This window comes from Aythya marila (genome assembly GCF_965140915.1).
Source record: "Aythya marila genome assembly, chromosome: 11".
In the NCBI taxonomy this organism is placed as follows: Eukaryota; Metazoa; Chordata; class Aves; order Anseriformes; family Anatidae; genus Aythya; species Aythya marila.
The window spans coordinates 11,290,894-11,318,565 of NC_139052.1; the positions used below are offsets into that span (position 1 = coordinate 11,290,894).

Consider the following 27,672-nt stretch of genomic DNA (forward strand, 5'->3'; position numbering starts at 1 on the left):
GTAGTTAATCATTCAGGTGTTGCAGATAGGTGGCTGACAAACAGAAAAGAATGCAAAGAAAATTAGTTCCATAGTTTTGAATTGGAGAATGAAAGCATCTACTTGCTTGCATACTTTTGAGAGCTTTTGTGAAAACCTCCATTAAAGCAACATTAAATTAAATTAAATTTAATTTAAACATTAAAACATTAATTAAAACATTAAACATTAAAACATTAAATGCAAGCTCCTTTTTTATCCCGTTCCCTGTCTACCAGCCCCAGATGGATATCTTGATCATCTGAAGACATCTTAGACAGGAACTAAATTGAAATCCTAGTTAGTATCATCAGTCTTTATAGAGTGCCATTCATCTTATCTGAAGTGTATACCTGGGAAGAAAATTAACTGCCTAAAAACAGGCATTTATTGTCATTGTGAATGTCCTACAGTGCTCTCAATGGCCTCCACCCGTAACTTCAAAAAGGGGTAGTCTCTGACTGATCTAGTGTTGAATCTGCTAACCAAAAGATTTATTCTGCAGCATCTAATAAGTCACGAAGTTATTACTAATGGTTTCTCTTTATGCACCTGAGTTGCTATCCTCAGTTAAGTGTGATTCATCCTGACTTGATTAGGTTAATGCTCATAACTTCAGTAAGTTGAAGTCAAGCAAGGTTACTCTCACTGCTGTTTGTATTGAATATCTTGTGGCTATGGTGATAGTCTTGCTATCAAGACTCTTGTGCAATTCTGTCCTTGGCACCTAAGAACTCAATGGAGTGTTTGCTGTAGTGCCTTTCTTTAGCAGAACCATGGTAGTTGTATCTTTTAGGTTGTTCTGACTCTTTGCAATCCCTATCTCTAAGTACTAAGGACTTCTATGATTCTATGACTTCTAAACTTGTGGGTTCTCACACAGGTGTCCACATGCCAGGTAGATACCTAAGCTTTCATTTCTGTAAGTAGAGTTTCGGGGGACAAATCAAATGCATAAATATATGGGTCCAAGAATTTAACAGTCCATAGGTCATTCAGTGGAATAAAGCAGCTACTGTAGAAAGATGGCTTCTCCTATGGCTTCCGTGACATGACTCATAATCTCCTGCAGATGCCTTAAGTAGTCCGCACCTACTAATATAAGAGTATAATTTGATGTCTCATCACCTGAAATGTTCCTTCAAGGAGAAAGGAACGGAATAGTATCCTTCAGTTAAATCATATTAACTACTCATAGCATTAAATTATTGTAAAGCAACAAAAGAAAATGTACTTTTCAGATACCTTTTCCTCATAACAGGCGATTACACTGTTTCTATTTATGTCAAGATATTTGTTTCACATACCACACATGAAACACAGAAAAACTGCAGTGGCATTTATTCTGAATCAATAGACACACCAAAAATGACCAAGAGAAAAATGAGCTAGCATCTACAGGCAATGAAAAACATAAATAATACAGAAATTTTAACCTTTATTAACACATATGAAATTTGTGCTTTAGTGCCTGTGCAGTAACAAGAACATAAAATGCAATTCAAATAGTAATTATAAAATTAATAAAAAGTAAATTAAATGCTGGGTAAATACAGAGGGAGAAAGGAAAAAGAAAAAGAGGAAAGTAAAGCATGAGAATATGCCAGGAGTTATTTTGGTTAACAGTAATAACTGGCTTGAATTATTCTTTATAAAAAAAAGCAGAAACTGTTACTGTAATGTGTTATTGAGATAATAACCTGCACTGTAATCAGAATATAACAAAGAACCTGGATAACAAGAGTCAGAGTTGAACTCTCCCCATCTTACAAAGCACGAGGACGATGGTGTCTGATGACTATTTTTTCCAATGCCTCCTTGAATCCTTTGTTTCTCAAGCCATAGATGACTGGATTCAGAAGGGGTGTCACCACTGTGTAGAGCACAGATACAGCCTTGCTGAGCTCTGAGGATAGGCGGTAGGTGGGACGGACGTACATGGAAATCATTGTACCATAGTATATAGTCACAACCATGAGGTGTGAGCTACAGGTGGAGAAAGTCATTCTTTTTCCAGAAGTAGAGGGGATCTTTAGGATACTGAGGATTATAAGTAGGTATGAGAAAAGAATCAACAGAAAGCAGCTGGAAAGGACGAGGAGAGAGAGGATGAAGATGACAGCTTCTGTTACAGTGGTGTCTGAGCATGAGAGCTTCAACAGTGGAGAGATATCACAGAAGAAATGATCAATGAGGTTGCAACTGCAGAAGTGCAATCTGGAGACCATCAGACAGGGGAGAAAACCAGTGAAGACACCAGTGATCCAGGAGCCCACAGCCAGACGAGTATAAGACTCAGCAGTCATAGTCACAATATAGTGCAGGGGTTCACAGACTGCAAGGTATCGGTCATATGCCATTGCTGCCAAGAGGTAGCACTCAGTGGCTCCCAGGGTAATGAAGTAGAAAAGCTGTGCCATGCACCCTGAGAAAGAGATGCTCTTCCTCTCTGCCAGTAGATTGGCCAGCATCTTGGGTACAATTGTGCTGGTGTAACAGACCTCTAGGAAAGAGAGGTTCTTGAGAAATTTGTACATGGGTAAATGAAGTCGTGGCTCCAGTGTCACTACTGAAATAATAATGAAGTTTCCTAAAATGGTGAGAATATAAATAACCAAGAACACTATGAATAGTAGGATCTGGTACTGTGGGTTGCCACCGAAACCCAGTAGCCTGAATTCCAGTACTGCTGTGTCATTTACCATCTTTTGGAAAAAGACAGGATTTGTCTGTTAAGAAAGTAATCAATATCAGAATGTGATAATTTTAAGTAGTGAAGGTGTTCTTTTTAAAGATTGTGTTTCTCAAATAAATATTTTGGAGCAGCATCAAAGTCACTACTGATCTGACCTTCCATTCTACCTCCTTTCCTTACATCCTGCTCTCTATTTGTCCCAAGACAGATTTTTTAACATGTATTTCATGAACTTCACATAGACAGATACAGAATGAATTGCAAATGGTCATGTAGACAGCCACTCTTCACACTTTCACATAAGGATATGTATCTTTTCATAAGGATATGTGTAAAAAATTGCATAAGTAGATATAATAGGTATCATTCATACTAATGCATGCTAAAAAACAATACATAAACTTACACATATGAACTCAGACAGCAAAGATCTACTATTCACTGACAGAATTAATATGCACAATCAACAGTACTTATTGCACTCATGATTACTTTTTTTTAAATAATGATTTCAAACTACTCATATACATGGTCCTGTTCAAACACATCAAGATAATACATAACACTTTCAAAATGCTTTGCTATGGCAGGATACAAACTTCCACACAGATTCAACAGCAGTCATATAATTTCTTGTTAAATACTGTGCATAAAGATAAAATTCCTGCCTCATGAATGGAATTCATAGTGAATAAACTATTATTACAAGTTGATTAGGCACAATGCAATTCATAAGAATAATCTCATTTTTCCATACACATAATAAAGCAGATTCATATAGTATTTATCTACTCACTTACGTATGAACCACTACACATAATATTGAGTATGTGCTTCAGACCTTTTCCAAACTACAAACACATTAGGTACTGATGAGGTTTCAGTCTGTGCTCAGGTCCTTAGATTGGATACGTCCTTTACTCTGTAGTTAGAGCTTTATTAACAATCTCCTACATTGACTACAACATCTCATTAGATAGAAACCCTTCTAGATTCAACTACCTTTTGGTCAGTCTTGACTTTTATGAAGACAGGCTGACACAGACAAAGGTGGAACTGTACCAAACATTGATTTCAGTCTTTACTAAGCATCTCTAGGGAGTAATGCCATGGGTGGAGACACTCCGTAGAACACCCTAGCTACTACTGCAAGGCTGATGACACATCTACAGCCTGTCAGTAAGAGGAAAAATCCCTTTGAAAAAACTGCATCCAGAATTCACCAGAAACACTACAGACATTTCAGCTAACCAAACCATGCTTTCTGAAAAAAAGCTCAAATGTAGCAGCTCAGTAACTGTAAAATGAAATTCTATTGTTAAAAAGAAAATCATTTTGAAGTACATTAAAATAACTGAAGATTTTGCTCTGGGACATTTTCGCAGCACATTTCATCCAAGTTGTGTCTTTCTACTGCATCTTCTGAGTGACACTTTGGGAAAGCTCTCTAGGCAAAACGTACGTTTTGCTGCTTGTTGATCACTTACGGGCTTTCAAGGCTCATCTTCATAATTTCTGATTGTCTTCAAAATGTTAAAGGGGAAAACTAACTAAATAAATAAATAAGAAACAAAAAAGACTTTTTGCTACTTATTTCCTATTTATGTTTTTTGTTTGTTTGTTTGTTTGTTTTTCTTCAGTCAGAAGGTATCTGGAACGCGTAAAGCATCAAAACATATTTTCTTAGTTCTTCAAACATTTTTTCATTTTTTTGAAAATGGCAAGCTTACTGAGGAGGAAAACTTTAAAGAGACTTTTCTCTTGAGTTCTTCATTCCCAAGTTAACAGTACAAAAGAGATTCATTGGAAGGCTGCAATGAGGTTGTACTGGGTCTGGCTGGGCTGTTAACTTTCCCTGCAGCAACCCATACAGTGCTGTGCTCTGCACTTGTAGCCAGAACAGCAGTGGTATCACACCAGTGTTGTGTCTGCTGCTGAACAGTGCTGGCACAGCATCAGGACTCTCTCTAACTCTCCCAGGGGGTGGGCAAAAAAGTGAGAAAAGAAACATCACCAGGGCAGCTGACCTAAACCAACCAAAAGGATATTCCATACTGCATGGTGTCACACTCAGCAATAAAAGGTGGGAAGGGAGAAGGAGTGGAGTGGCTCTCATTATGAAGACGTCTGTCCTCCCAAACAACCACTACGCATATTGAGGCCCTGCTCCCCAGGATATAGCCAAACATTGCTTTTTGATGGGAAGTAGGAAATAATTATTTTCCTCTCTCTCTCTGCTTCCACACGGCCTTTGTTTGTTTTTTTCTTTCTTCCTAAATTCCCCTTATCTCAGCCCCTGGGTCTTTTTTTTCTTTCCAGCATACTTTCTACTTTCTTCTCCCCCTCTGCTTCTGAGGAAGGGGAGTGAGAGAGCAGTTGTGGTGGAGTTTAGCTGCCCAGCAGGGTATAACCACTATGATCACCTCACAGAGACAGGACATACCCCTTTTCCCAGGACCATCCCCAAAACTGTCCTGCAGTTCCTCCTTTTTCTTAGGGAATTTCTGGCTTGTGTAGGCTGGAGAAAAAAGAGAGGAAAGCAAGCAAATTGGTATTTGTCACTGAGCTCTAATGTTTGGTACCTATGGTACGCAGCAATTTCTGAAGCTCTTGCAAAGAAGCTAGTGCAAATGTTGAGCTGAATCCCCTCTGTAGGCACCTTTACAGGCTAGGACAAAGGGACAAAGTCTTACTCTTCACAGGTTCAATGGAAATTTCCTGCTCATCGATAGTATTTCCTCATCTCACATAACATTTTACCTACAATCTGTGTTCCTGATGGGTGGGAGGAGGAGGGGTATATCTGTTGTGTTGCATCCTCATGTCCATCCTTACATTGCCAGAGAAGAATTTTCTTTTTTGGCAAATCCATGCCAACATAGAGAAGCTTGTAAGGAATTTTCCCTTTGGCAGTCCTGCCTGCCACTCTTAAAAACAACATCTCTGGGCAGATGCTTCATCTTTCAGTCCCAAACCCTGTCAGTGTGCAGCTGTCCCACAGAAGTAAGAAGGATCACTGCTCACCCTTGTAAGAAAGAGCCATGAGGCGAAGATGTCTATAGGATGAGGTACATAACACCTGCAGCATGCAAAGATCCTACTGCAATCAGAGCAGAGTTGCTGGAGGCTCTACTGCTAGCTCAGGGATTCTGAAGTGTAGCTCTCTGTTTTAGCAGGGCCTTTGCCACATGGCCCTGTCTGGTCCTGGAGCTACTTCACTAGCAGAAGAATGTTAAAGAGCTGCTGAGGACAGCACCATGCTTGGGGAGGGAAGGGGACACAAATGCTTGGCACTACCTACAGGGAAATTAGCTCTTGCTCAGAAGCCAGAGAGGAAAGGAGGCAATACAGTAGAAACTGGGTGCTGTGAAAACAATCTAGCCTGATCTGTTTGGGTGGCTGAATCACTGAATACTGCACAAGTGTAGTATGTCTTGCTTGACTAGAAAAGAAAGGAGACTGCTTCAAGGGACACTTATAGCCTGTGTGGCTTCACTTGTGCTTCTGTTACTTGTGATGCCTAGGAAACACAAACATGACTGCTATTTTTCTCCAGATTTGTGTGTGTGCTTCTGGGACTCAACCACAGATATGTAGGACCTAGAAAAATCATAGAAAAGTCACATCTTCTGGATATGACTGCATGTGTGAACGACTGAACCTAACAAGATTGATTAAACAGATTTTGCCTTGCTGCTTTGGAGCCAACAGTACCTCAGTTGTGTACCCTTTCCCTTCAGGAAGTGGTTAATGTGCTTTTCGGTTAATGTGCTTTTCAAAACAAGGGGGAACTTTTCTTGCAAAGTGTGATTTAGTCATTCATTTTAACCACAGGATCCTGCTTCAAGCAGGCAGCAGCTTGAAGCTTATGAGACAAAAGTTAACTGGGACATGTGTGTGCAGTGTTTTTTTGTTGTTGTTGTTTGTTTGTGTGTGTGTGTTTTGACTGCTAACCAAACTTCTAGGTTATCTGTCAAACCAGCCCACAGTATTTCCTGTTGGCCCCTTCCCAGTACTGGTAAGTGGGAAGTCAGTATCCTGTTTTCTCACCTTCTGAGATCTGTACCTTCATTCCTTATTCTCATATTTACTATTTTTCTTTTTGTTACAATCAAAAATTTTGAGCCTGACTAATTTAAAAGGGCATGAATAATTAAAATTCATTTAAAAGCAAAGCCAAATTTCTTAGCCTTGCTGAAGTCTTTTAAATGTGTCAGACAGTCTTTCTCTTACCCTGTGGAAAACCCAAGAAAAACAGTTTTAATCGAAGGGAAATATATCATGTGGTAGGTGATTTCCTAGTTCTCAGTGGTGACTGGATATGACAGTTGAATTTTATCAATTTTTACTGAATTATCATAAGTAAGGACACTGTGCAAATCTTACAATACTTCAGCATAATAAAATTTTATTTTGATCTTCATTAAGAAACCTAAAATGTTGGCTCCATATACCTGACAAAGAGAAAAAAGTTTCTAGAGGAACAAAGAAAAACCTACTATATATCTGTCTAACATGAGTTCCTTCAGGTCCAGTGAAACTATGTTCACCTACACTAGAAAACTAGCACTAATAAAAGCATCTAAAAATTAAAACCATACTATGCTTCCTCTCTGCCTGGGATCCCTAAGCAGTATGGCATTACTTTTGTAGACAGTAATGTAATACAAATAGAGATGTTATTTTTAAAGCATAGTAAGTATGAAGCTCAGTTTTAAGCTTTGAAAACTATCTAAGCAACTTGGTACTTCAACACAGTGGATAGAGGAGTAGGAAATCTAAGTATTCCTGCTTAGCAGTAGGTTGAAGACAATTTCTGATATGAATCAAACATAACAAAAAATTGTTGTAACAATTAATGAAATTTAGCAAGACAAGAGTTCAACAATATTAACTGCTTAAGAAAGCTTTCTGATGATGTTAACTGAAGAGCACCTTGATGAAGTGATGGGACTCAAAGTTCTGCAGGAACTGGGAAGGGATATTGCTTCTTTGGTTCCTTAGATGTTTATTGGCAGCAAAGTTGAGCCACAGTGTTTAAATTACACTGTTACATTTTCTCCCTCTCTTCTTCAGCCCATTGCTGGCTCACTTAGTACCTGAAAGCAGTGTTTGTTTAATGAAGTTGTGCCTAGTTTCTGTGAAATCAGAATAAACTGGATAATCATTTTGGTCATTTTGTGTACTTGATCTTCAGAATTCTCCCACCTACTTTTTCCTTCCCCTTTTTCAAATTTGTTGTATTTGGGGATTCTCCCTTTGTAGTCCTCACATGTCTGGACTTCTCTCCAGACTTTCTCCACTCGAAGCTGCCAGCAGAAGATTTTTTATATAACCTGAGGTGATCTGGTCTAGCCTGGAGCAAAAACAAATTGCGGATGAGCAACCAATGAGTTAGTCACTGGAAACATTGACTCATTCTGTGGAAAACAGAAGAGCTGAGATGGTGTCACTCCTTGTGGGGTTACAGGAGGTTATAAACCCAAATTGTCTGCACTCCCTACACTTCCCTCCTATGTTCCCAGGGACTGAATTATTTATTTCCTACCTCAAAGATGAATAGCTTGATAGTCATGAGTGTACCGAAGGCAATGCTTTTAGCCAGCAAGACTCTCAAACACAAAACCACCATGAAGACCATATTCATTTTTTCCATTTTGACATCTGTTTTCAAAAGAAGAAAAAGATGGAAGAGATTTTGGCATGCACACATCATGGATGAGGGAAGGAGAAACAGAGGGGAAGATGGCAGAGAAATTCATCAAGTTCAGGGACGAGAGGAAGAAATGCCTGCCCAGTGAGAATTTACTTCCTATTACTGGTTTATCCCAGGGAAAATTCTCAGCTATTTAACCTGTTAACCCAAAATAGCAGCTTATTCCTCAATAAATATTTCCAATTCTGACATTTTTACACTAGAGAAAGTAATTTGTCATGTCTTTATACAGAATCCACAATCAGTGAAGCCTATTGTTTAATAAGTATCTACAATTCAGACATTTCTGTACCAAAGATAATACATTTTCATGTATTTTTACTGATTCACCAATAAAGTACATAAACTATACTAATGCTTTAGACAACTAACCTTTTGTAGAGGCATCTGTAATGTTGCAAACTTTCACTGTCACCAGTTCTTCAGCTTTCTCTTCTGTTGAATGATTGAGACACACTATAAACTGTATCTAAACTACATAAAATGAGAATTAAAGAAAGAACACCTATGCCCCTTTCCCCAGCAGTAGATAAGCATTATTGGAATATCAGATGGCAGGCAGACATTAATTCTGGTATTAATTTGAAGAGAAAGAATATCTTTCTACATGTGATTGCAGAAAAGTCCACCAAGATTGTTGAGGATTTTTCTATACTTTTTGAAATGCACTTTACCATAAAAAAATAATAATAATAAAAATAATAAAAAAAAAAAAAAAAAAAAACAGAAGTTTTGGGTAAAAAACATATTTTCCATTTCTTTTTGTTTTCGTAAGTTATTTCAAGCTTTCTGCTATCAGACATGTATACTCATGTGCCTTGAACGATTTTGCATCAGATAAAGGAAGACTCAGAAACATAAAGAGTTTTGGTTTTGGTTTGTTGTTGTTGTTTGGTTGTCCATGTCCCCCCTCCATCCCTCCTTCCCCCCCCTTTTTTTTTTAAAGAAGAAAATTCCAGTGCTTAAATGGTTGAATTAAGATCATCTACACCATGTACTTTTGAATATCTCACTTCCACATGTCTACGCACCTAAATATCTTTCTGACCGTACTTGTTCCTGTTAGATGCTCAAAGACTAAGAAAGTATCTTGGAAGAGGCATGTCCCAGAATCAGTCTGTGCTTGTACCACAAACATTGTACCTGGCAGGATTGTGCTGGCTGCAGTCTCATTCCTCTTGTGCACAGCCTTGCAGGTCCCCTCTGCATCTGGTTTTACTCCAATTACCTTCCATGTACTGTACATCCCCTCCAATGTGATAAGAGGTGCCTTCAGATCATATACAATGTGACCCTCAGGCCCATCAAGACTGATGTTCTTAGGGTAGAATGTCCTTGCCAAACAAGCTATATTCAATTTGCTGCCATATTGTTTGGGTACCTTTGATTTAAGTGCAATGACTTCTGGTGTAGAATATTCTTGTCTGTCTGAAAAAGAAGCATAACTTTAGAATAACTTTATTTCTGCATACTTTCTTGACAGCTAAATCACCTGCAATTCAAACATAGTCCACTCATGTTTGTCCCCTGACACCTAAGTGTCTTCTTCCTTCTCTTTTCCAAAGAGCAGATAAAATACAGAAAGGGAGCATAGTGGGATTTTAATGGAAGGTTTTAATCCCTTGGGGTCTTAAACTTGTTTTTATTAAAACTCATACCTATATGTGAATTAATTTAAATTAGGCACTTTGAAAAGAGGGAGTTCTTAAGAATACAACACAAATGATCGTATTCATTAATAATTCATAATAATTTACATCCTAAAAAGAACATTTATTTCAAGGGCAGTCATATATGTTTCTAACATGATACATGATAAAAGATCCTTTTTTAATTGTGCAAAAATCCTTTACTTGATGAGGTTAAAAAGCTTAACCATAAAATATACATGTAAGTGAGAGGACTCTGATACTCCACTCTACAGTACTGTTCCAATAAATGGCATTGGGTAGGATTACCTGCAGATACAAAATAATGTTGCTAAAACAGAAAATGATGTTAAATTTTTATTTACAAATGTTCAGGTCCAACAAGAGTTTCTTTCCAGATTCTGTTATTTCAACATTTCCATAATATTTCTTTGAAGAACCTGAGTCAGGCATAGAAATGTCTCTAAAATTAACAAGTGAATAGTGTTACATGAGCTCTGGAGTGATTTCCAAGTTATGAGACCGTTTCACTACATAATGCTGAGCCATCCTAAGGAATAAAACTAGGGCAACTAACAGAGGCTTTCAGTGCCATTCTGCATATCCCATTTACTCTGTCTTATCTCTGCTTATTCCTTCTGAAAGAAACAAGTCTCCTGTAGATCCTTAAGGCATCTTTGTACTAAGCATTTATGCTTTCGCTGAAACCTACCTGTCATTACTGTGACAAACTAGGAGAAAAAGAAGAGATCTCTGGAATGCTCATCCCCAGTTAAACGGTTATCCAGGATTTCCTGGTACGTTCATGTGTGTTGCCTGTCCTGGAAGTTCAGCTGCTGGGACTTGGAGCTGACTCTCTCTCATATCCTCGCATGGGAGCTGGTTTAAGATGAGGTTATAAGCGTTTTGTCTGCACCTATGTTATAGCTCCTTCAGCATCACAGCCTGTGCCTGGCCGTGGCAATCTCTCATGAGAACTCCCCAAGAGTACTGTGTTCAGCTCTGGGATCCCCAACATAATAATGACATAAACCTGTTGGAGCGAGTCCAGAGGTGGCTGCAAGGATGATCAGAGGGCTGGAACACCTCTCCTATGAAGACAGGCTGAGAGAGTTTGAGTTGAGGATTGGGGGAGACTTTATTGCTACACATTCCCACACAAAAGCTGGGGAAGGTAGACCATCCTTATAAAGATCACCTTTATGAGAGTGACATTTCTAAATATGAAGTGCTTTCTCACATTTCAAACAGTTGCTTGCTAAATCCTATATGCCATGATTTTCCCCAGGATTTTTCTTCTGAAACCCTTTATGTCTCCATTTTCCTTTCCATGCATCTTAGTGTTACACAAACGAAAGAAAAGAACTAACTTTACATCATACTAAAGCTGGGCCAAAATACCATCTCCTGTAGGTATAATCAATACAGTGTTAAATTTAGTAGTGCAGCTACTGGGGGGAAAAGGGTCGGGGAGAGGTAGTATTGAGGATATGTGGAGTAATGCTGATGCACACAGCTAGGAAAATAACTTTTTTGGTCTAGAAAAGTTTTGTTAACTAAATTGAGGACTTGAGCGCCTGGTTGGTGTATACATGTTCAAGAGATCCCTAGCAACAGAAAATTCTCATTCAACTGCAACATCATAAAACCCACCCCAACTCAGATTTATTCCACTTTGTCCACCCCACCTCAAACTTACATGTACAAAATATATTAGTAGTAATACAAACAGAACTTACTTGGTTCAACTGAGAAAGCAATCCCACTTCCAAATACAAGCTTGTCTGTTTCCACAGTGTTTCTGCATAGTCAGAAAACAGAAATGATTTCCTCACTACATATTAAAGGTGTATAAACTCAAAGAACAAAATGACAGGGGTTAGTCCAAAGGATCTGTGAATGAAATGCTATGAAAGCTCTCCAGAGAAACTTTTCTTTCCAAAACTGGGGGGAAAAATATTTTTGTAGTAGAGAGATTTCAAACAACGTGATGCAGGCCAAAGCTTTTAAAACTCTTTCCTCTTCTCTGTTGTTAACTCAATAAGCAATATACTTGCAGAATAAATAGTCACAGGAATACTGCAGTTTGCTCCTTCAGCACACTCCTTTCTTTCTTTCTTTCTTTCTTCCTTGAAATGTTCTTGAAATTTTCTTCTTGCAGTCTCAGGTTTTTGTATGAGGCCTTAGAGTGTTTGTGCCATTGTGCTACTCCAAGTTCTCAACACAGTGATATACTTAGTTACAAAAAGTGCCTCTTCCTTCCTTTTTACTTCACAGTGTATTCAGATGAGACAGGTATACCGATATACCATACAAAGAAATCACATAGACTTGTGAATAAGAATCCGATCATGGGTCAAAAGTGGAGATTTAAACCTACCTGGGATATATAGAATTGCAACATGGCTCTGAGAACACTTAGATTTTTGCCTAATGAAAAAACAAAAGTTGTGTGAGTGTGATTCTACAGAAATTAGCAAAACTCTTCAGAGTTGCAGAAGTGTTCTGCTTTTGTTTGTTTCTTTGTTTTTTCACTTTGGATTTTTTTTTAATTTTACTTTTTTTATATATATATATTTTTTTTTCCCAGGAAGAAGAGGAAAGTGCTCACTCTGGTCTTTTAGAGCTGTTACCTTTCTGGATGGCCCAGGGGTAAGGGTAATTCAGTACCTCAGGAAATCATGCTTTTGCCAACTGTTCTTTATTAGGTAGAGTTATATTGTACAACAGAGGCATTATTAAATAGGGATTTTGCTGTGGATGGTGCAAGTTGGATTGATCAAATGTTGCATGATGGTCAAATTCTGCACTCTTAGCATGAACAGCATCTAAAGATTTGTGTCAAGCATAACGTCCAGGGAAAAATAAAATTCACGTGAATACATTTGTTATGCATATGTGTGGCAAGATGTTCCCTTCCTCTGTTATGGCATGGGAGAATAAAAGAATAGAACACTTATATAACATACTTACATAACCAATTCACATTAAAAAAAAAAAAAATCTGTGATTTATCCGTTGGTGGTCTTTAACAATATTGATAGAGTATTTACAGGTGATACACAACAACTGTGTTGACTCACTCAGTTGCTCCTGAATGGACTAGACAATGCCCTTCTTGGGTATACGGACAAACCATTCACCAGATAATAGTATACTATCCACAGAGCATAAACCTTCTAGAAACACACCTGACACTCTTGCATCAGCTTGTTGGTCACAGCTGAAGGTCACAACCCTGTAAGAGTAGTTGGCTGGTCTTGTTGGTTGATCAAGGAGTGTTGCCTGGTGAAGATGTTTGTGAAAGACAATATGAGATGTTGACAATCAAATGCATGGCTTCACCAAGGGAAAATCATGCCTGACCAATCTGGTGGCCTTCTATGATGGAGTGACTATATCAATTGACAAAGGAAGACTGACTGGTGTCATCTACCTGGACTTCAGTAAGGTTTTTGACATGGTCCCACATGACATTCTGATTTCTAAATTGGAGAGATATGCATCTGATGGGTGGACCAGTCGGTGGATAAGGAATTGGCTTGATGGATGCACCCAGAGAGTAGTGGCCATTGGCTCTATGTCCAGGTAGAGGCTGGTGCTTTTCAATATCTTCATCAATGACATAGATGATGGGATTGAGTACACCTTCAGCAAGTTTGCAGATGACACCAAGCTGAATGGTGCAGTTTATACTACAGAAGGAAGGGATGCCATCCAAAGGGACTTGGATAAGCTGGAGAAGTGGGCTGAATGAGGTTCTATAAGTCCAAGTGCAGGGTGCTGCACCTGGGTCAGGGCAATCCCAGGCATATGTACAGACTGGGAGAAGAACCTATTGAAACCAGCCTTGAAGAGAGGGATTTGGGGCTTCTGGTAGATCAGAAGCTCAACATGAGGCCAGCAGTGTTTGCTTGCAGCCCAGAAGGCAGCTGTATCCTGGGCTGCATCAAGAGAAGCATGGCCAGCAGGTCAAGTGAGGTGATTGTCCCCCTTGGCTCTGCCCTTCTGAGGCCCCACTTGGAGTACTGCATCCAGGTCTGGGGCCCCCAGTACAAGAAAGCTGTGGACCTGTTAGAATGGGTCCAGAGGAGGGCCAAAGATGATCAAAGATGATCAGAGGGCTGGAGCACCTCTGCTACGAAGAAAGGCTGAAAGAGCTGGGGATGTTCAGCCTGGAGAAGAGGAGGCTCTGGGGAGGCCTCATTGGAGCATTTCAATACTTAAAGGGTTCTTATATAAAGGATGAAGAGGGACTCTTTACTCGTGTAGATAATGATAGAGGGGAGGAGGGTGGGGAGGGTGTTAAACTGAAAGAGAGGAGAAAGATTGGATGTTAGGAAGAAGTTTTTACTCAGAGGGTGGTGAGGCACTGAAACAGGTTGCCCAGAGAAGTTGTGGATGGCCCATCCCTGGAGGTGTTCAAAACCAGGCTGGATGGGGCCCTGGCAAACCTGATCTAGTGTGTGGCATCCCTGCCTATGGCAGGGGGGTTGAAACTAGATGATCTTTAAGGTTACTTCCAACCCAAGCCATTCTATGATTCTATGATTCTGTGATTCTGTGATTCTGTGATTCTATGACAACTTTCCTTATTGTTGCTCATCCATAGGTAACATTAGTGCCTTGACTATATGGTAAGTAGCTTCTCCATTTCAGTTTGCTTAACCTTATGCTTAGCTTGCTTGCATTCTGCTCAGGCTTAATTAATCAGTATGGGTACTTATATCAAACTTAGTCTGTGGTCTGTTGCCATGTTATCACTCAATATCCGAAAGACCCTGATTATCCTGTCACATTTTTGGCATGGTCAGTCCTGTCCCAAAATGGTGTTCTTTGCCCAGTGTGCAAGGAGCTGATTAGCACTCAGAATCAAGACATTTGCTTATTTCATGTCTGCATAGAGATGAATGCCAGGTAGTAACTCCACGAAGCTCGCATGCCAGCCTTACTGAGAACAGTTAATTATTTTATATATTACAAAATGCAAGATCATCACTTCCTCGGGTTCAATGATAGCATTCACTTACATGATTGGTCTTTTAACTTCTTGCTTTCGTTTAAAGATACAGTACATTACTTTTCTACTACGCATGCTTAGAGGGTAAGGGGTTTCTAGTGGTAGGGGGCTTCCCTAGCCTACAGCTGGCTACTTTACTATGTTAATGGGATAAGCTTCACCTAAAGTTTAAATGATTAATTCTTTCTACTTTCTTATCTACTTCTTGCTGTCACTGTTCAAGGTTGATAAATCCATTTGGGTTCCCACTATAACAGACTTATGTGAGTGAACTCCCACTCAACGGTTATGTTGACCTCCCCTTCTGCACGTGTTGACCTTCCTTCCTGCATCAGTTTGTGACACGGGAAGTTGCATCTTAAGATACACAATGGAAGCTTATAATGAATACACACTGATTTTTGATGGTTGGTAAAGGACCAGCTATCTTTACTGACAGAGGGTCAGAGCTGAGTGCACATGAAAACTCTTTTTGAGAAATATGGGTTTCTAGCCAATCCTTGACTGTTTCCCCTTGTTCCATTTTGGGGTGTATTTTAAAGAATTGGATTAAATTTGCTGGGGAACCAATGACCAAAGTAAGATGAAAAGGTATTGTAATCACTTCTGACCACACTATAAAATGAAGGATGGTGAGGTTTGGAACAAAAATGGATACTTGAATGTAATATATACTGCAATTAATGCAGTTTAAAAGGACAAAGAATACTTGTGACAGAAAGAAAAGAAATGATTTCCAGAATTTCAGTACCAAAAAACAAGAGACAGTTCAGAGGTTTCTTGTGAATGGCTGGGTTCTGCTGCATTTGGATTCCAAATTTTGGATTTATTCATAAACCATTATATGATGTTATCAAAGGGTCAGAAGAACTACTGGAATTGACTCCAGAGTACCAGAAAAGTTTTGATGAGATAAGAAGAAAATTAATGGAAGCTCTGGTCTTAGCCTTTCCAGATATGACTAAGCCCTTCCAATTGTATGTATATTGTGAGAAAAATCTCAATAATTTTCTTAGACAAGATCTTCTGTGAAGCTATTTTATTCGCAATTGCAATGGCAGGTGTCCAGCAAGCAGGAGCACACAGTGAAAGTATACCATGACCTTGTATTCCCTATTACTCAACAGCTGATTTCTCCCCTGTTTCCTCATTAGCTGAGTACTATAGGTTCACAAGCTAGTCGACGCCTTTCTATACCATACTATTCTATACTATACCATACTATTTTTTACCATACCATTCTATACTATTTTATTTGACCAACCATTATTTTATCCTTTTCCTTTTCTTCTTTCTTCTCTCCTAAATAGAGGGCTCATGATTTTTGGTTTTACTGATTTTGCACTGCTTCTCCTGTTTTTCTTAGCTATCCTCCTTATTTTGGGACAGTGGGACCTTCCTCTTCCTAATATACTTCCTGCTGCTATGCTACTGTCATGCCTGCACAATCGCTTTTCAATATGCAAGGCTAGTGGCATTTTCCACTGTAAAAACACCTTCTATTGCAAAAACACAACTTTGTTTCTCACAATATTAAAGGTAACATTGGGCCTTAAAAGTGATAACCCAAATGCTCAGGATCTTGAAAAGACCAGTGGCTTTCTTCTCAAAGCAACTTGATGAAATAAGTAAAGAGTGGCCTGCATGCTTATGGTCTGTAGAAGCAGCTGCTTTATTAATCCAGAAGACTTGGAATCTTCCCTTGAGACAACCTATAACTGCAATGGTCCTTCATGAACTTCTGACAATTATAAATGATAAATGACATTACTGGGTTTCTCTGAGTTAATTGGCCAAATATCAAGCTATTCTGATATAGTAAGAAGAAGAGACTCTGGGTATGGTATCTACATTGAACCTGTTGCCAATAACTAAGCAAGAGCCATTACAGCATCACTGCCTGGCTACTGTTGCATAAGTCTATACCAGCAGACCAGACTTAAAGGATGAATCATTAAAAGATGAAGATTTACAGTTACATACAAATGGCAGCAGTTTCATGCATGAGAGAGAGAGGAAAGCTGGATATGAGGCAGTAACCCTCGAGGAAGAAATAGGAACTAAACCATTACCTTGGAATACCTCAGCACAAAAGGCCAAGATTATTGTGTTGATTATAGCTCTTGAAATAGAGAAAGATCTGAAAGTTAACATATACGAAGTCTAAGTATATTTTTGGAGTCATACACGCCCATGTAGCCATGTGGAAAGAACAAGAATTACTGAATTCACATGGAAACAGTATAAAATATGGACAAGAAATATTTAAATTGTTGCTTGTGCTTTTAGAACAAAAGGAATTAGCAGTAAATCAATACATAGCCAATAAAAAAAGGACAAGGAGAAGTGACTCAAGGAAACAGAAAAGCCAATTTGGCAGTCAAAAAGATGCCTTACAGGAACATGTGGTTGAGGCCCTGATAAAAGGCAGAGAAATTAATATGCCAAATTTGCTGTGTAAGTAATCCCAAATACAAAGAAGACAAGAAGACTACCTGCACATGAAGTGAAATGAAGGATAATCCCTGGGGAACACTGGCAAAAAGATTTCTCTGCACTGCTGATATGTGGGCATTATAAATACCTACCTGTTTTAGCAGATACCTTTTCAGAGTGACTGGAAGCTTTCCCTTGCCACACCAATTGTCTGGAGAAGTTGTAAAAGCTCTTTGAAAATAAGTAATTCATAGATTTGGAATCCCTGAAGGGTTATCCTCAGATAATGGTCCTTATTTCGTTTCAGAAATAGTCCAAAAGCTATCAAAGTTTCTTCGATTCAGATGGGACCCCTTGGAGGCCCCAGTCTAATGGAAAGGTCAAAAGGATTAATCAAACCCTCAAAAGGCAGCTTTCAATGTTATGTCAAGAAACTCTTCTTAAATGGATAGATGTTCTGCCAATTGCTCTGATAAGAAATAGAATCTCCCATCAGGTAAGAGAAGGAATAAGTCCTTTCAAAATATTATAAGGAAAACCTTACCCTGTCAGTAGGACAGAATACCAGATTGATGGCATGTATATCAGGGATTATGAATTATGATTATGGATTATGATTACCTGGTGTATCTCTCATGGGTACTGCCTTCTTTACACAGGTATCTCAACCAGAGAGATCCACTTCCCTTGGATGTCCTAGCACACAGCTTATTCTATGATTCTAAGGTGGGAGACAGTGATCAGAAAACCTGGTCAGTTGTACTACTTGATAAAGAAAGAAATGCAGTATGAGAATGTTGATTCAATCAGGGTTGTCTGAATTAAGATCTGTTGATCAGGATGATAAGAAATAAAGAAAGGGGAACTGTAAGCAAAATGCTGAGACACAGACTTAACAAAGCAAAAATGAAGACAATAGCAAGGAACAAAACTCCCAGTCACAGTGGTTGAGTAGCTAGCAAGCTACAGGCATAATTTCCAAGAAGATCAACCTGAATTTTGGACCTGTGAACCAGAAAGAGGCTGGACTGGGAAGATGCAGAAACTGCAGACCTCTAAAAACCCATGTAGGTGTGCAGGGGGAAGGAGCTGCAAGAGGAACAAAGAGGGATAGGTAGAAAAGGATAGAAAAATCATGTCTAAAGTGAGGCCAGTCACTGTGCTTGTCTGACTGAGCCCTGCAGCTGAACACCACAGTCTGTTCTTTCTTCTCATCTTTTCTCTTGAAATCATCTCTTAACTCACTCTCTGTTTGTTCATACTGTCTCTCCTCTGTGTCTGTGCACTTCAAGACAGGCCTGGCATCCTGGCAGGGTTGATGGGCATACATTCCAGCCATGCTGGCACTTGAGGGATCCTGGCAGAAGTGCTGGACAGACATGGTTTTAAAGGACCCAAAAGGAACATCAAGCCCCGCTCCCGGGTTTTCTCTCTAATGGCTACAAAAGAGACACAAGGAGTAACTTAAATATAACCTTCTGAACTGTGGCAGGTAAAACCCCACCTGCTGACCAAGATCAGACAATTAGATGTTCAAAATCAAATTATCCTGAGCCCAACACTCATATTTGAGTGCAAGAAAAACTAGCATAGTATATAGTGATTGTCCCACAGCTTGCATCATGATCAGTATCAAATCTGTTCTCTGAGGTTGTGAGGAAGTGGAATATTATACACCTGCAGGCTCTTCAGGAAGTCAGTTTGTGTTGTGTAGTTCAGTCTCTTTCAACTACTGTGATACCTAGCCCACACAGTAATGAATAGTCATACAAAAACGTTTCTGATTTCATTTCAGTACCAGGTGACACACCTTCTTTGATGTCTTTTGAATGCTGCAGTTTGTCTTCCTCTCTGTTCTTTTACTGATGGAAAATCAAACCAAGTTCCTATGTGCCATATCTAGTTGAGTATTGAATATGGAGATTCTACAGCCTCTTTGGGCAACTTGTTCCAATGCTTAGTTACCTTCCAAGTGAAAAAGCTCTTCATTATGTTTAAGAGGAATTTCCTGTATTTTATTTTCTGCCCATTTCTTCTTGTCATGTCACTAAGTACCACTCAGAAAAGCCTGGCTCCATCCTTTTTACTCCCATGGGTACATTGCTGGCTCATTTTCACCAGAGTCCCTCACGATCCCCAGGTTGTTCTGCCAAGTTACCAATAAGACATTTTTAGACATTTTGTGAAGAAAAAAACTGTACTCTAGTTCAATTTCTACTATGGTGCCTGTCTAATTGGTGTATGAGGAGAAAAGGAGTGGGGGCTGATTTACTGTATTTACTGTGGCTACTTGTTGGATTCCCTAGAATCATGAAATTACCCTTCAGACATTTCAAATAAAACTTTCCTTGTGAAGAATGGGAAGAAAATGGTTTTGTACCCAACTCTCAAAACTCCAATAACATTTCAGTCTTCTCACTTTTTTTTTCTTTTTTTTTTTTTTTCTTTTGTCCTGCTCTTTCCATCAGTCATTATGTTTTGTTTTGTTTTGTTTTGTTTTTTTCTAAAGAAATTTTAATTTTTCATATAGAAACATGCAGCTTTGTCTGCAGCTGTTGCAGGGAGAGCTGGTCCTTAGAAGGATCTGCAGAGCTGATGACTTGGCTTTGAAAGGATGAAACATTACATTGGACTCTTGAGAAAGGATAGAGCAAAGCTAGGTTTTAGGTATTTCCCAGAGTGTGTTGGATCCAACTCCAAGCTCAGCTGCTATCAGTGACGGGTATGCCAGGGATGTTGTAGGTGACTGACTCTAAGATCTATTCTATTCCATATCTTTCTCTGCACATAAGAAAGCATATCTGGAAATGAGAGAGGCTTAACTGAGTAGGTGGTATATGGGTGGAGAGCTAGATCAATCAGAAGTTGAGTGTTGGGTGTTAACCCTGGCACATGCCAGCTAAGTACCAAAGTGCTGACTTGTGTTAATCCTGTAGTGGGATAGGGGAGACCACTGGAAGTGAGAAAACGCATGGATTGAGATAAAGACTTGAGGGAAAGCAAAAGCTACACATGCAAACAGAACGAAATAGGAATACATTCATTGTTTTCCACTGGAAAAGATTTTTAGCTATTTCTAGGAAAGCAGGGCTTCATCATGCATAGTGGCAACTTGGGAAGACAAATGCCATAACTCCAAACATTTCCCACTCCTCCTTCTTTCCCCACAGCTTTTATTGTTGAGCATGACATCATGTGGTATGGAATATCATTTTGGTCAGCTGGGGACTGTTGTTCTGGATGTGTCCCTTCCCAACTTCTTGTGCACCCCCACCCTATTTGCTGGTTTGTCAGTGAGGGTTTCTCATTTTTCAAACTGTGTCTCCCTCTTCCAGAAGTCACAAATCAGAAGCTTCCCAGATTCATATTTTTGCCTGGTCCAAGAAAGGGATTAAAAGACTGAATTCAACCTTGCAGTCCTTTTTTTGTTTGTTTGTTTGTTTGTTTTTTGTTGTTTGATTCTTTTTTTTTTCTTTTTTTCTTTTTGTTTCTTTTCTAACCCAGTAGTTACTGAATGTTTTTGCAGAATGGTTTAGGAAGTGGCGTCAGTAGATGCCAATGACAAACAACACTGGTTTCTACATATTGGTTTCTACATATTGGTTCTACACACTGGTTTCTTCAGGTACAGCAGTTTCATTTGGGAAGGGCAAGACATTGCCCATGTCTCAGTGCAGTGCAGGAGATAGATTCATTCCTCACCAGTGGGTAGATTCACTCTCAGTTATGGATTCTGGCATATTGTCAAACCACAGCTGTGTAAGACATGCAAGTAGCTTCTTTATTGCTGAGTAATATTTTCTTTAATATCTTGCTCTACTATTCTCTGTTAGAGTTCCATAAATCCAACACATAAAAGTACCTTAATTCATTTCAACCACAAGAATACAGCATCTTACTAAAATGCACTCTTTTGGCTCACTTTTCCAGACAAAATGGATCAGTTATTTACGTAACAGCATTGACATGATACAATCCTCTCTATGTCAGTGTGAGTGGCACAGAAAGTTGTAGACCATGATGAGGTCCCCCCTCAGCCTCCTCTTCTCCAGGCTGAACAGGTCCAGTGCCCTCAGCCGCTCCAGATATGTCTTCCCCTCTAGTCCCTTCACCATCTTCGTCACCCTCCTCTGGACACTCTCCAACAGTTTTACATCCTTTTTGTACTGTGGTTCTGGTGAGTAGGAGGTATCCAGAAAACATTCCCTCCCTGGAAAAAGACATCATCATCTCTGTCAGGGATGGAGCATCTGGAATGACATGCGACATCTTTGAGGATTAGAGGGAAGTCCAATCCTCCTATAGTGGCCATCATGCAGAGGTAGTGAGAGAGCCCTGGGCACTACCACCTCTGACCATCTGTCTTCCTGTAGAAAGGGAGAATAGACACAACTAGATATAATTTGAGCGTATGCGCTTCTATGTCAGAAGTACCTCTCATGCTCTTGCATTTCCCTCTTTACCAGACATCAGTGCACAAAGAAACACCATTATGACTTACCTGGACTGAGTGCCAACACAGCTAAGAAATCTTTCTGTATGGCTAGCAGTGCTGGTGCCCCAATGCTGGCAGAGGCCACCCACAGCACACTGGAGGAAGGTCTATCAAGAAGGATTGGGCAGTTCTGGGATGTGCTTCTGCTTGAGATTGTAAATACTCTGCAGCAGACAACAGCTGCTCAGGCCCAATCTCCAGATCCAGCATATAGAAAAGCAAACATCCACCTTTGCTGTTCCCAGAGCTATAAGGGTACCCAGCCTCTCCAACAAGGGTGCAATCCCCCTTTAGGAGATAGACAGGCAGCTTGGGGCAGATCTGTGCTGCACGCAGAAGGAGCCAAGTGCCATCTTGCAGCCCCAAAAGGCTTCACAGCAGCCCTGATATGGAGAGCTGAGGGTGCCCTGCTCCTTTTACTCTCTTGGGATTAAAGGAGCACCAGGGTAGATGTGGAGAAGAGGCAGTGATAGTAGCTTGTGGAGAAGTCTGTGAATTAGATGAAAGTCTATGTTGTGTGAAAGGTTTGGGGATTGAGCTGCCCATGGGACTTATTCATACATGAAATTTTGTTTCTGACTTCTGTTATAAATGTCAAACTTCTCTGCAAATTCAGTTGCCATGGATAGGTTGGGAGATCCAACATCTTTTAGTCCTAATCTTCACTGTTATTTCAGAGAACATGTACAAGCAACTGTAACTTTGAGGAAGGGCTCTGTCACCACAGTAGTCCTCCCACTTTTTGTGCTGCCTCTGCCTCCATTGATTTTATGGTGTGCTGTCTGGCACAGAAGTAGGTGGCTGTGTCTATGGCTGTAAGGGCATGCAGCTGCAGGGAAACCTTTTTTTTGGCTTTATCTGCAGAGATGGTGGCTCGGCTTTTGAAAGGTGGGGCATAGCCTGTGTTATTCCCAAAAGGATAGACCCACGCTAGAAATTGCAGTTCCCCTGTTGGAGCCAGACGGACGTAATTCCAGTCATAGAGAGGGCTATCCAAAGGTGCTCCTATTATAGTGCAGGTGAGTGGGAGTGATCCGAAGACTTTCCCTTCCTTGGGACCAGATGCCACCATTTTTATGTTGGAAAGGGTACCTGGAAAGACAGAGGGCAGGTATGAAGTTTGAGCTTTTGTGAGAAAGGTCATGGGTTCAGTAGTCAGTCCCAAGGCTGCAGGGTGCACAAAAATAGAGTCCTTTAGCTCTAGGAGTTATCCCTGGAAGCAGTGGTTTGCTCAGACACCACAGAACCATATTTCTTTGTACCACCCAAAGGACTTCTGAGGCAGGAGACCCACCAGAGTCTAGATAACTGCTGGTAAACATGACATATCACTAAATATGAATCCAGAGTCTTGAAAGAAGGAGCACATGGAGTCCCCAGCCCCTCTCAGTCCCACTGCTGCCTTCACCAGCTGCACCTGAGCACAGGGAACAGGATGGGTATGGATACATGGGGAGTTGGTTTGCCAGTTGCACATGATCCCCACAGGAGCAAGAAACATGGGGCTCTTGCTGTGTCCCCAGAAAATAGCCTGCCCCTGTAAAATTCTAAAGCTGCTCAAAATGGGATTCTACAAGGCTCCTTGGAGCAGTTATTGGTTGGATGCAGTGGATGGAGCCTGTGGCCCCTCTGGCCTCATGACATACCCCTAGCAGCACTGAGAACACCATCTCTGGAGATGGTCCCCACCTTGCATAGATAGAAGTGGGCTGAACACCACATGTTCATCGTTTGTCTCATCTTTTTGTGCTCATCTGCACCTTTTGTGGGTCCAGGGTCCAGCTATACCCTGAAATGCTGCAGGAGTGTAAGTCAGACCTGGGAACCTCCCAGGCCCTGCTAGGCTCTTTCAGCCCTGGCTTGGTACCCTTGCTGTCTCCATGGGCTTGAAGTCCCCGGTATGAGGAGAAGTGGGATTCCACAGAGAAGGAATGCATGGGGCAGGCATTACAGTTGGGCATGGAAATACCTGGGCATAGAAATGGCCTTGTGTTCCTGGGATCCTTCTTGGGACCCGCCTTTACCTCCTAGAGTTGCTGCAAAGAGGAGACACAACAGCATTACAGCCATTCTCCTTCTGCTCCTTCTTCTTCAGCCTGAGCTAAGCCCAGAGCCAGCCTGCCTCTCCCATACCTCAACATGAGAAGACAGTATGGGGCTGGGCAATGCTCTGGGCATCTGAAGAGAGTGGTCAGGGTACCACGGGAGTGCAGAGCCCAGATTTTCCTAAGTCAGGAAGAGTCAGCTTGGGCCCCAGCCCTTCCAGCCCTGGAGCTGGTGGACAGCTCTCCTATGCCATGAGGTGAAGTACAGAGGAACTGCAGAATTATGCCAGATCATCCTCCTTAGGTCCTTCAACATCTACACATCCTACAGAAGGGCAGGAAAGGGCAAAGAGTAGTTCTGAAATGCTACAAGTCCTGGGCAGAGGATCCACCCTGGTGAGGAGAGAGCACAAAACCCATGCCCTTGTCCTTGACCCAGGAAAAGTGGGGCTCTCACCTTCAGTGGCTGCAGCAAAGGTGATGACCAGCAGCCAGAGGAACATTGCAGGCTTCTCCAGAGGAATTTGCAGGGTGAGGTAGAGAGTTCAGGCCTTCCTCACTTTGGGTCAGCAGAGAAAAGCCCTGTCCTTTCAGCACTGAAGGCTGATTTCCTTCCAACTCTAGACAGATTTCTGACCAACCCCTTTGCAGCTGCAGGTACTTTGAGCACTGGGGAGTTGGATACCTCAGTCACTGCTGTCATGGGTGGGGAGAGCAAGTCACATTTCCTTTTGAGTACTGCTCAGCCTGCACAGGAAACCCAGGGACCTCGGTTGTCTCACCAGGGCCTCTCATAACCATTTCCCTGAACCCTTTTCTGTGTGGGTTGTTGCTCTGCAGATAGCTGGGGGCAGGGTGAGGGGGTAGATATTCGTGATAATGTGGAGAATGCTCTCTCTGGGAGTGAGATGGGGTCAAATCCTCCTTCCTCCAACCTGTTGCACCATCCCTCACCAAAGCCCATGGCTATCAGGTCTGGGAGGGAGAAGGAGGATTTTCACCTCTGGCTCCTCAACATCTGTATCACTGTGAGCTATGCCCAAAACAAAGAAATAGAGTAGGCAGTCCTGTTCTTGCATTGTGAAGACCAGGATCCCTTCCTGGAAGAATAATTTGCCCTGTGGTGGTTTTACCCTGCTGGGCAGCCAAATTCCACCACAACCACTCTCTCACTCCCCATCCTCAAAAGAAGAAAGTATGCTGCAAAGAAAAAAAAAAAAAAGTCTCATGGGTTGAGATGAGGATAATTGAATTAAAGGGAAAAGGAAGAGGGAAAAACAACAACAACCAAGCAAAAGCCATGTGGAAGCATAGGAGAAGAAAAATAAATTATCTACTTCCCATCAACGAGTGATATTTGGCCGCACCCTCGGAAGCAGGGCCTCAATACACATAGTGGTTGTTTGGGAGGACAGATGTCTTCATAATGAGAATGTGTGTGTGGCCCCCTTCCCACCACACCCCCTTTTTCCCCTTCCCCCCCTTTTATTGCTATTGAAGCATAAACAAAACTAAACAACTTCTACTTCATGTGAAATTTAGTTGTCTGTAGGAAAAACTACTGCATTTAACTTTTTTTCTAAACAAATTATTCAAGTGTGTTTTGGGGTTATGTGAGATAATCTGTGTGAGGGCAGCATAACAAACTATTAGTGAATACTGATGATAAATATTGTATGGAGGTTGATATCCATCTCTCTGAGTTTAATTACTTGCAGCACTCAGTGTGAATTCCCATTCAAAGGAACACACACCTGGTTTAGACTGGCAAAAAAGCTTTAAACTGTTTGGTCAAATAGTCTAACAAACTATTGTGCTGTGTCTGTTATTTTTAAGTAGTAATGTAAATGGCACGCTTTGAAGTAAGACGAAGGGTAGGCTGTGTGAAACTTTCTACAAAGCATGTATGGTAGGGCATCAGAGGGGTGGTTTTCTTCAGTTTTAGATGATTTACACGTTGTATACATGCCTAGACTCATAACTTTCTGAAGTCCTAATTTCCCACTGCTAATATTCATCTTTTTCTGTGAAAGACCTACTGTAACAAGTGGTCATTCAACATGAAGTCAACTGCAATGATGTTTTGGAGCAAGAACAAATTCCTTAAAGTAGTCTGAAGCAACACTGAAATGCTGTTACTGAAGTAGTAATAGATTAAAACTTTCCGCAGATGTATTTTCTTTAAGTTGATTTTGTCTTGTCTTAATTGCCAGTGGATTGTTGACCTGTGCTGTGGTTTATGTGTATTTCTAAAAGAAATGTAAAGAATTTCTGCAGTCCATTTTTGGAGCAGAATGTACATAAATACTGTTTAATTTTTTTTTATTATTATTTTGTAACGTAACTTCAAAACTAGAATCTAGGAATTTGAACTATTCTTATTAAAGTATAATATGGAATTAGATGCCTCCATGAAGTATACTAATCTGAATTAATTTCCTTTAATATTTCTTGTTTTCTGTTGCCTCATGTAGTATCCAATTTAGTGTTTCAAGCTGTAGTCTCTTGTTTTCTGTTTGTTTGTTTGTTTGTTTGTTTTCTTCTGTAGTTTGCTTGTTTGTTCTTTGAAGTTTTTTGTTTGTTTGTTTTCAAAAAAAAATCATGTCCACTGTTACTGAAAATGAGAATTCTAAGCACAGAAATTGATGCTTTTGCAATTGCATGTTACAGCATTTCTTTGGAATTCCTGAGCAAATGAAGCTTGCAGTGTTTGATTCCTCAGGCAAATACATGTGAAAATATAGTTGGTAGTTTTACCTTAAAATTGTAGAAAGTTCTGTTCTTGTATGAATAAAAAACTTTTAGATAGAGATTTTATTAAAATTAAATGGGGGAAAACAAATTGGGGAAAGTTTGAGCAGCTTATATAACATCTTTATTAATTCAATGAACTCTTAATTATGCCAGTTAAAACTATGATTTGTTATCTCCATTAGATACTAGTCTTTCAAATGATACTATTATGTTTTAATGCATAAAAAGTAAATGTTGGATTAATATAACTACAGTGTACTGGCATCTAATGCATTTACAGCTAAATTGAGTAATCTTATTGTTGTATGCATTTAGTCTTGTTTGGCTTTAGTAAAAACTGATTTATCAATTAGATAAACGTAGTGTTGGACACTTTCGTATTGATTTTTTTTTTTTTTTTTTTTAATCCAGGTGAAGAAGTATAGCTAAACGTATTGCTTAGAGAAACAGATAAAATCAGAGGTCTAAAACAATCTCATTGTACTGTTTCATACTTGGTATACGACTTACTTTTGAGTTATCAAGTCACTGTGGTGGAATTAATACTTGTATGTGCAGTATTGCTTTGAATTTCTGCTTTCCGAGTGGATTAATACGTGGATTATCAGTGCTGATTGGGGAATCTTGGTTTCCTGGGCTTCTCTCATTAGTATTGTTAACCTGGATACTTAATTCGGGTACCCCCTCCCATCACCGTTCAGGTTCACATTAGATAATTTTTTAATTCAGTGAAATCTGGCTTTTTCGCTGGCAGTGGTAACTCTGCCACGTTCATAAGACATATGCTTCCTTGTGGAAAATGGCAACAGAATACTTGATCTGTTTTTAGGCTGTGTGATAAGAG

At 40.1% G+C, this 27,672-nt stretch overlaps 1 protein-coding gene and 1 pseudogene across 2 annotated transcripts; both read right to left on the reverse strand.

Moving 5' to 3' along the window:
* Nucleotides 1-1,486: 1,486 nt before the first annotated feature.
* Nucleotides 1,487-3,079, reverse strand: LOC309882468 (olfactory receptor 11L1-like). The gene has a single exon (XM_082769602.1). It carries the CDS (start codon nt 2,721-2,723, stop codon nt 1,785-1,787), a length of 939 nt encoding a protein of 312 aa, XP_082625728.1. The 5' UTR covers nt 2,724-3,079; the 3' UTR covers nt 1,487-1,784.
* Nucleotides 3,080-7,208: 4,129 nt separating this feature from the next.
* LOC309882116 lies at nt 7,209-24,666 on the reverse strand (annotated as a pseudogene). Its single transcript, XR_014319586.1, has 7 exons — nt 24,532-24,666; nt 22,752-23,121; nt 11,818-11,879; nt 9,573-9,857; nt 8,802-8,864; nt 8,262-8,377; nt 7,209-8,069 (listed from the first exon to the last, which is right to left on the reverse strand). The product of XR_014319586.1 is annotated as an uncharacterized misc_RNA (transcript).
* Nucleotides 24,667-27,672: the final 3,006 nt, after the last annotated feature.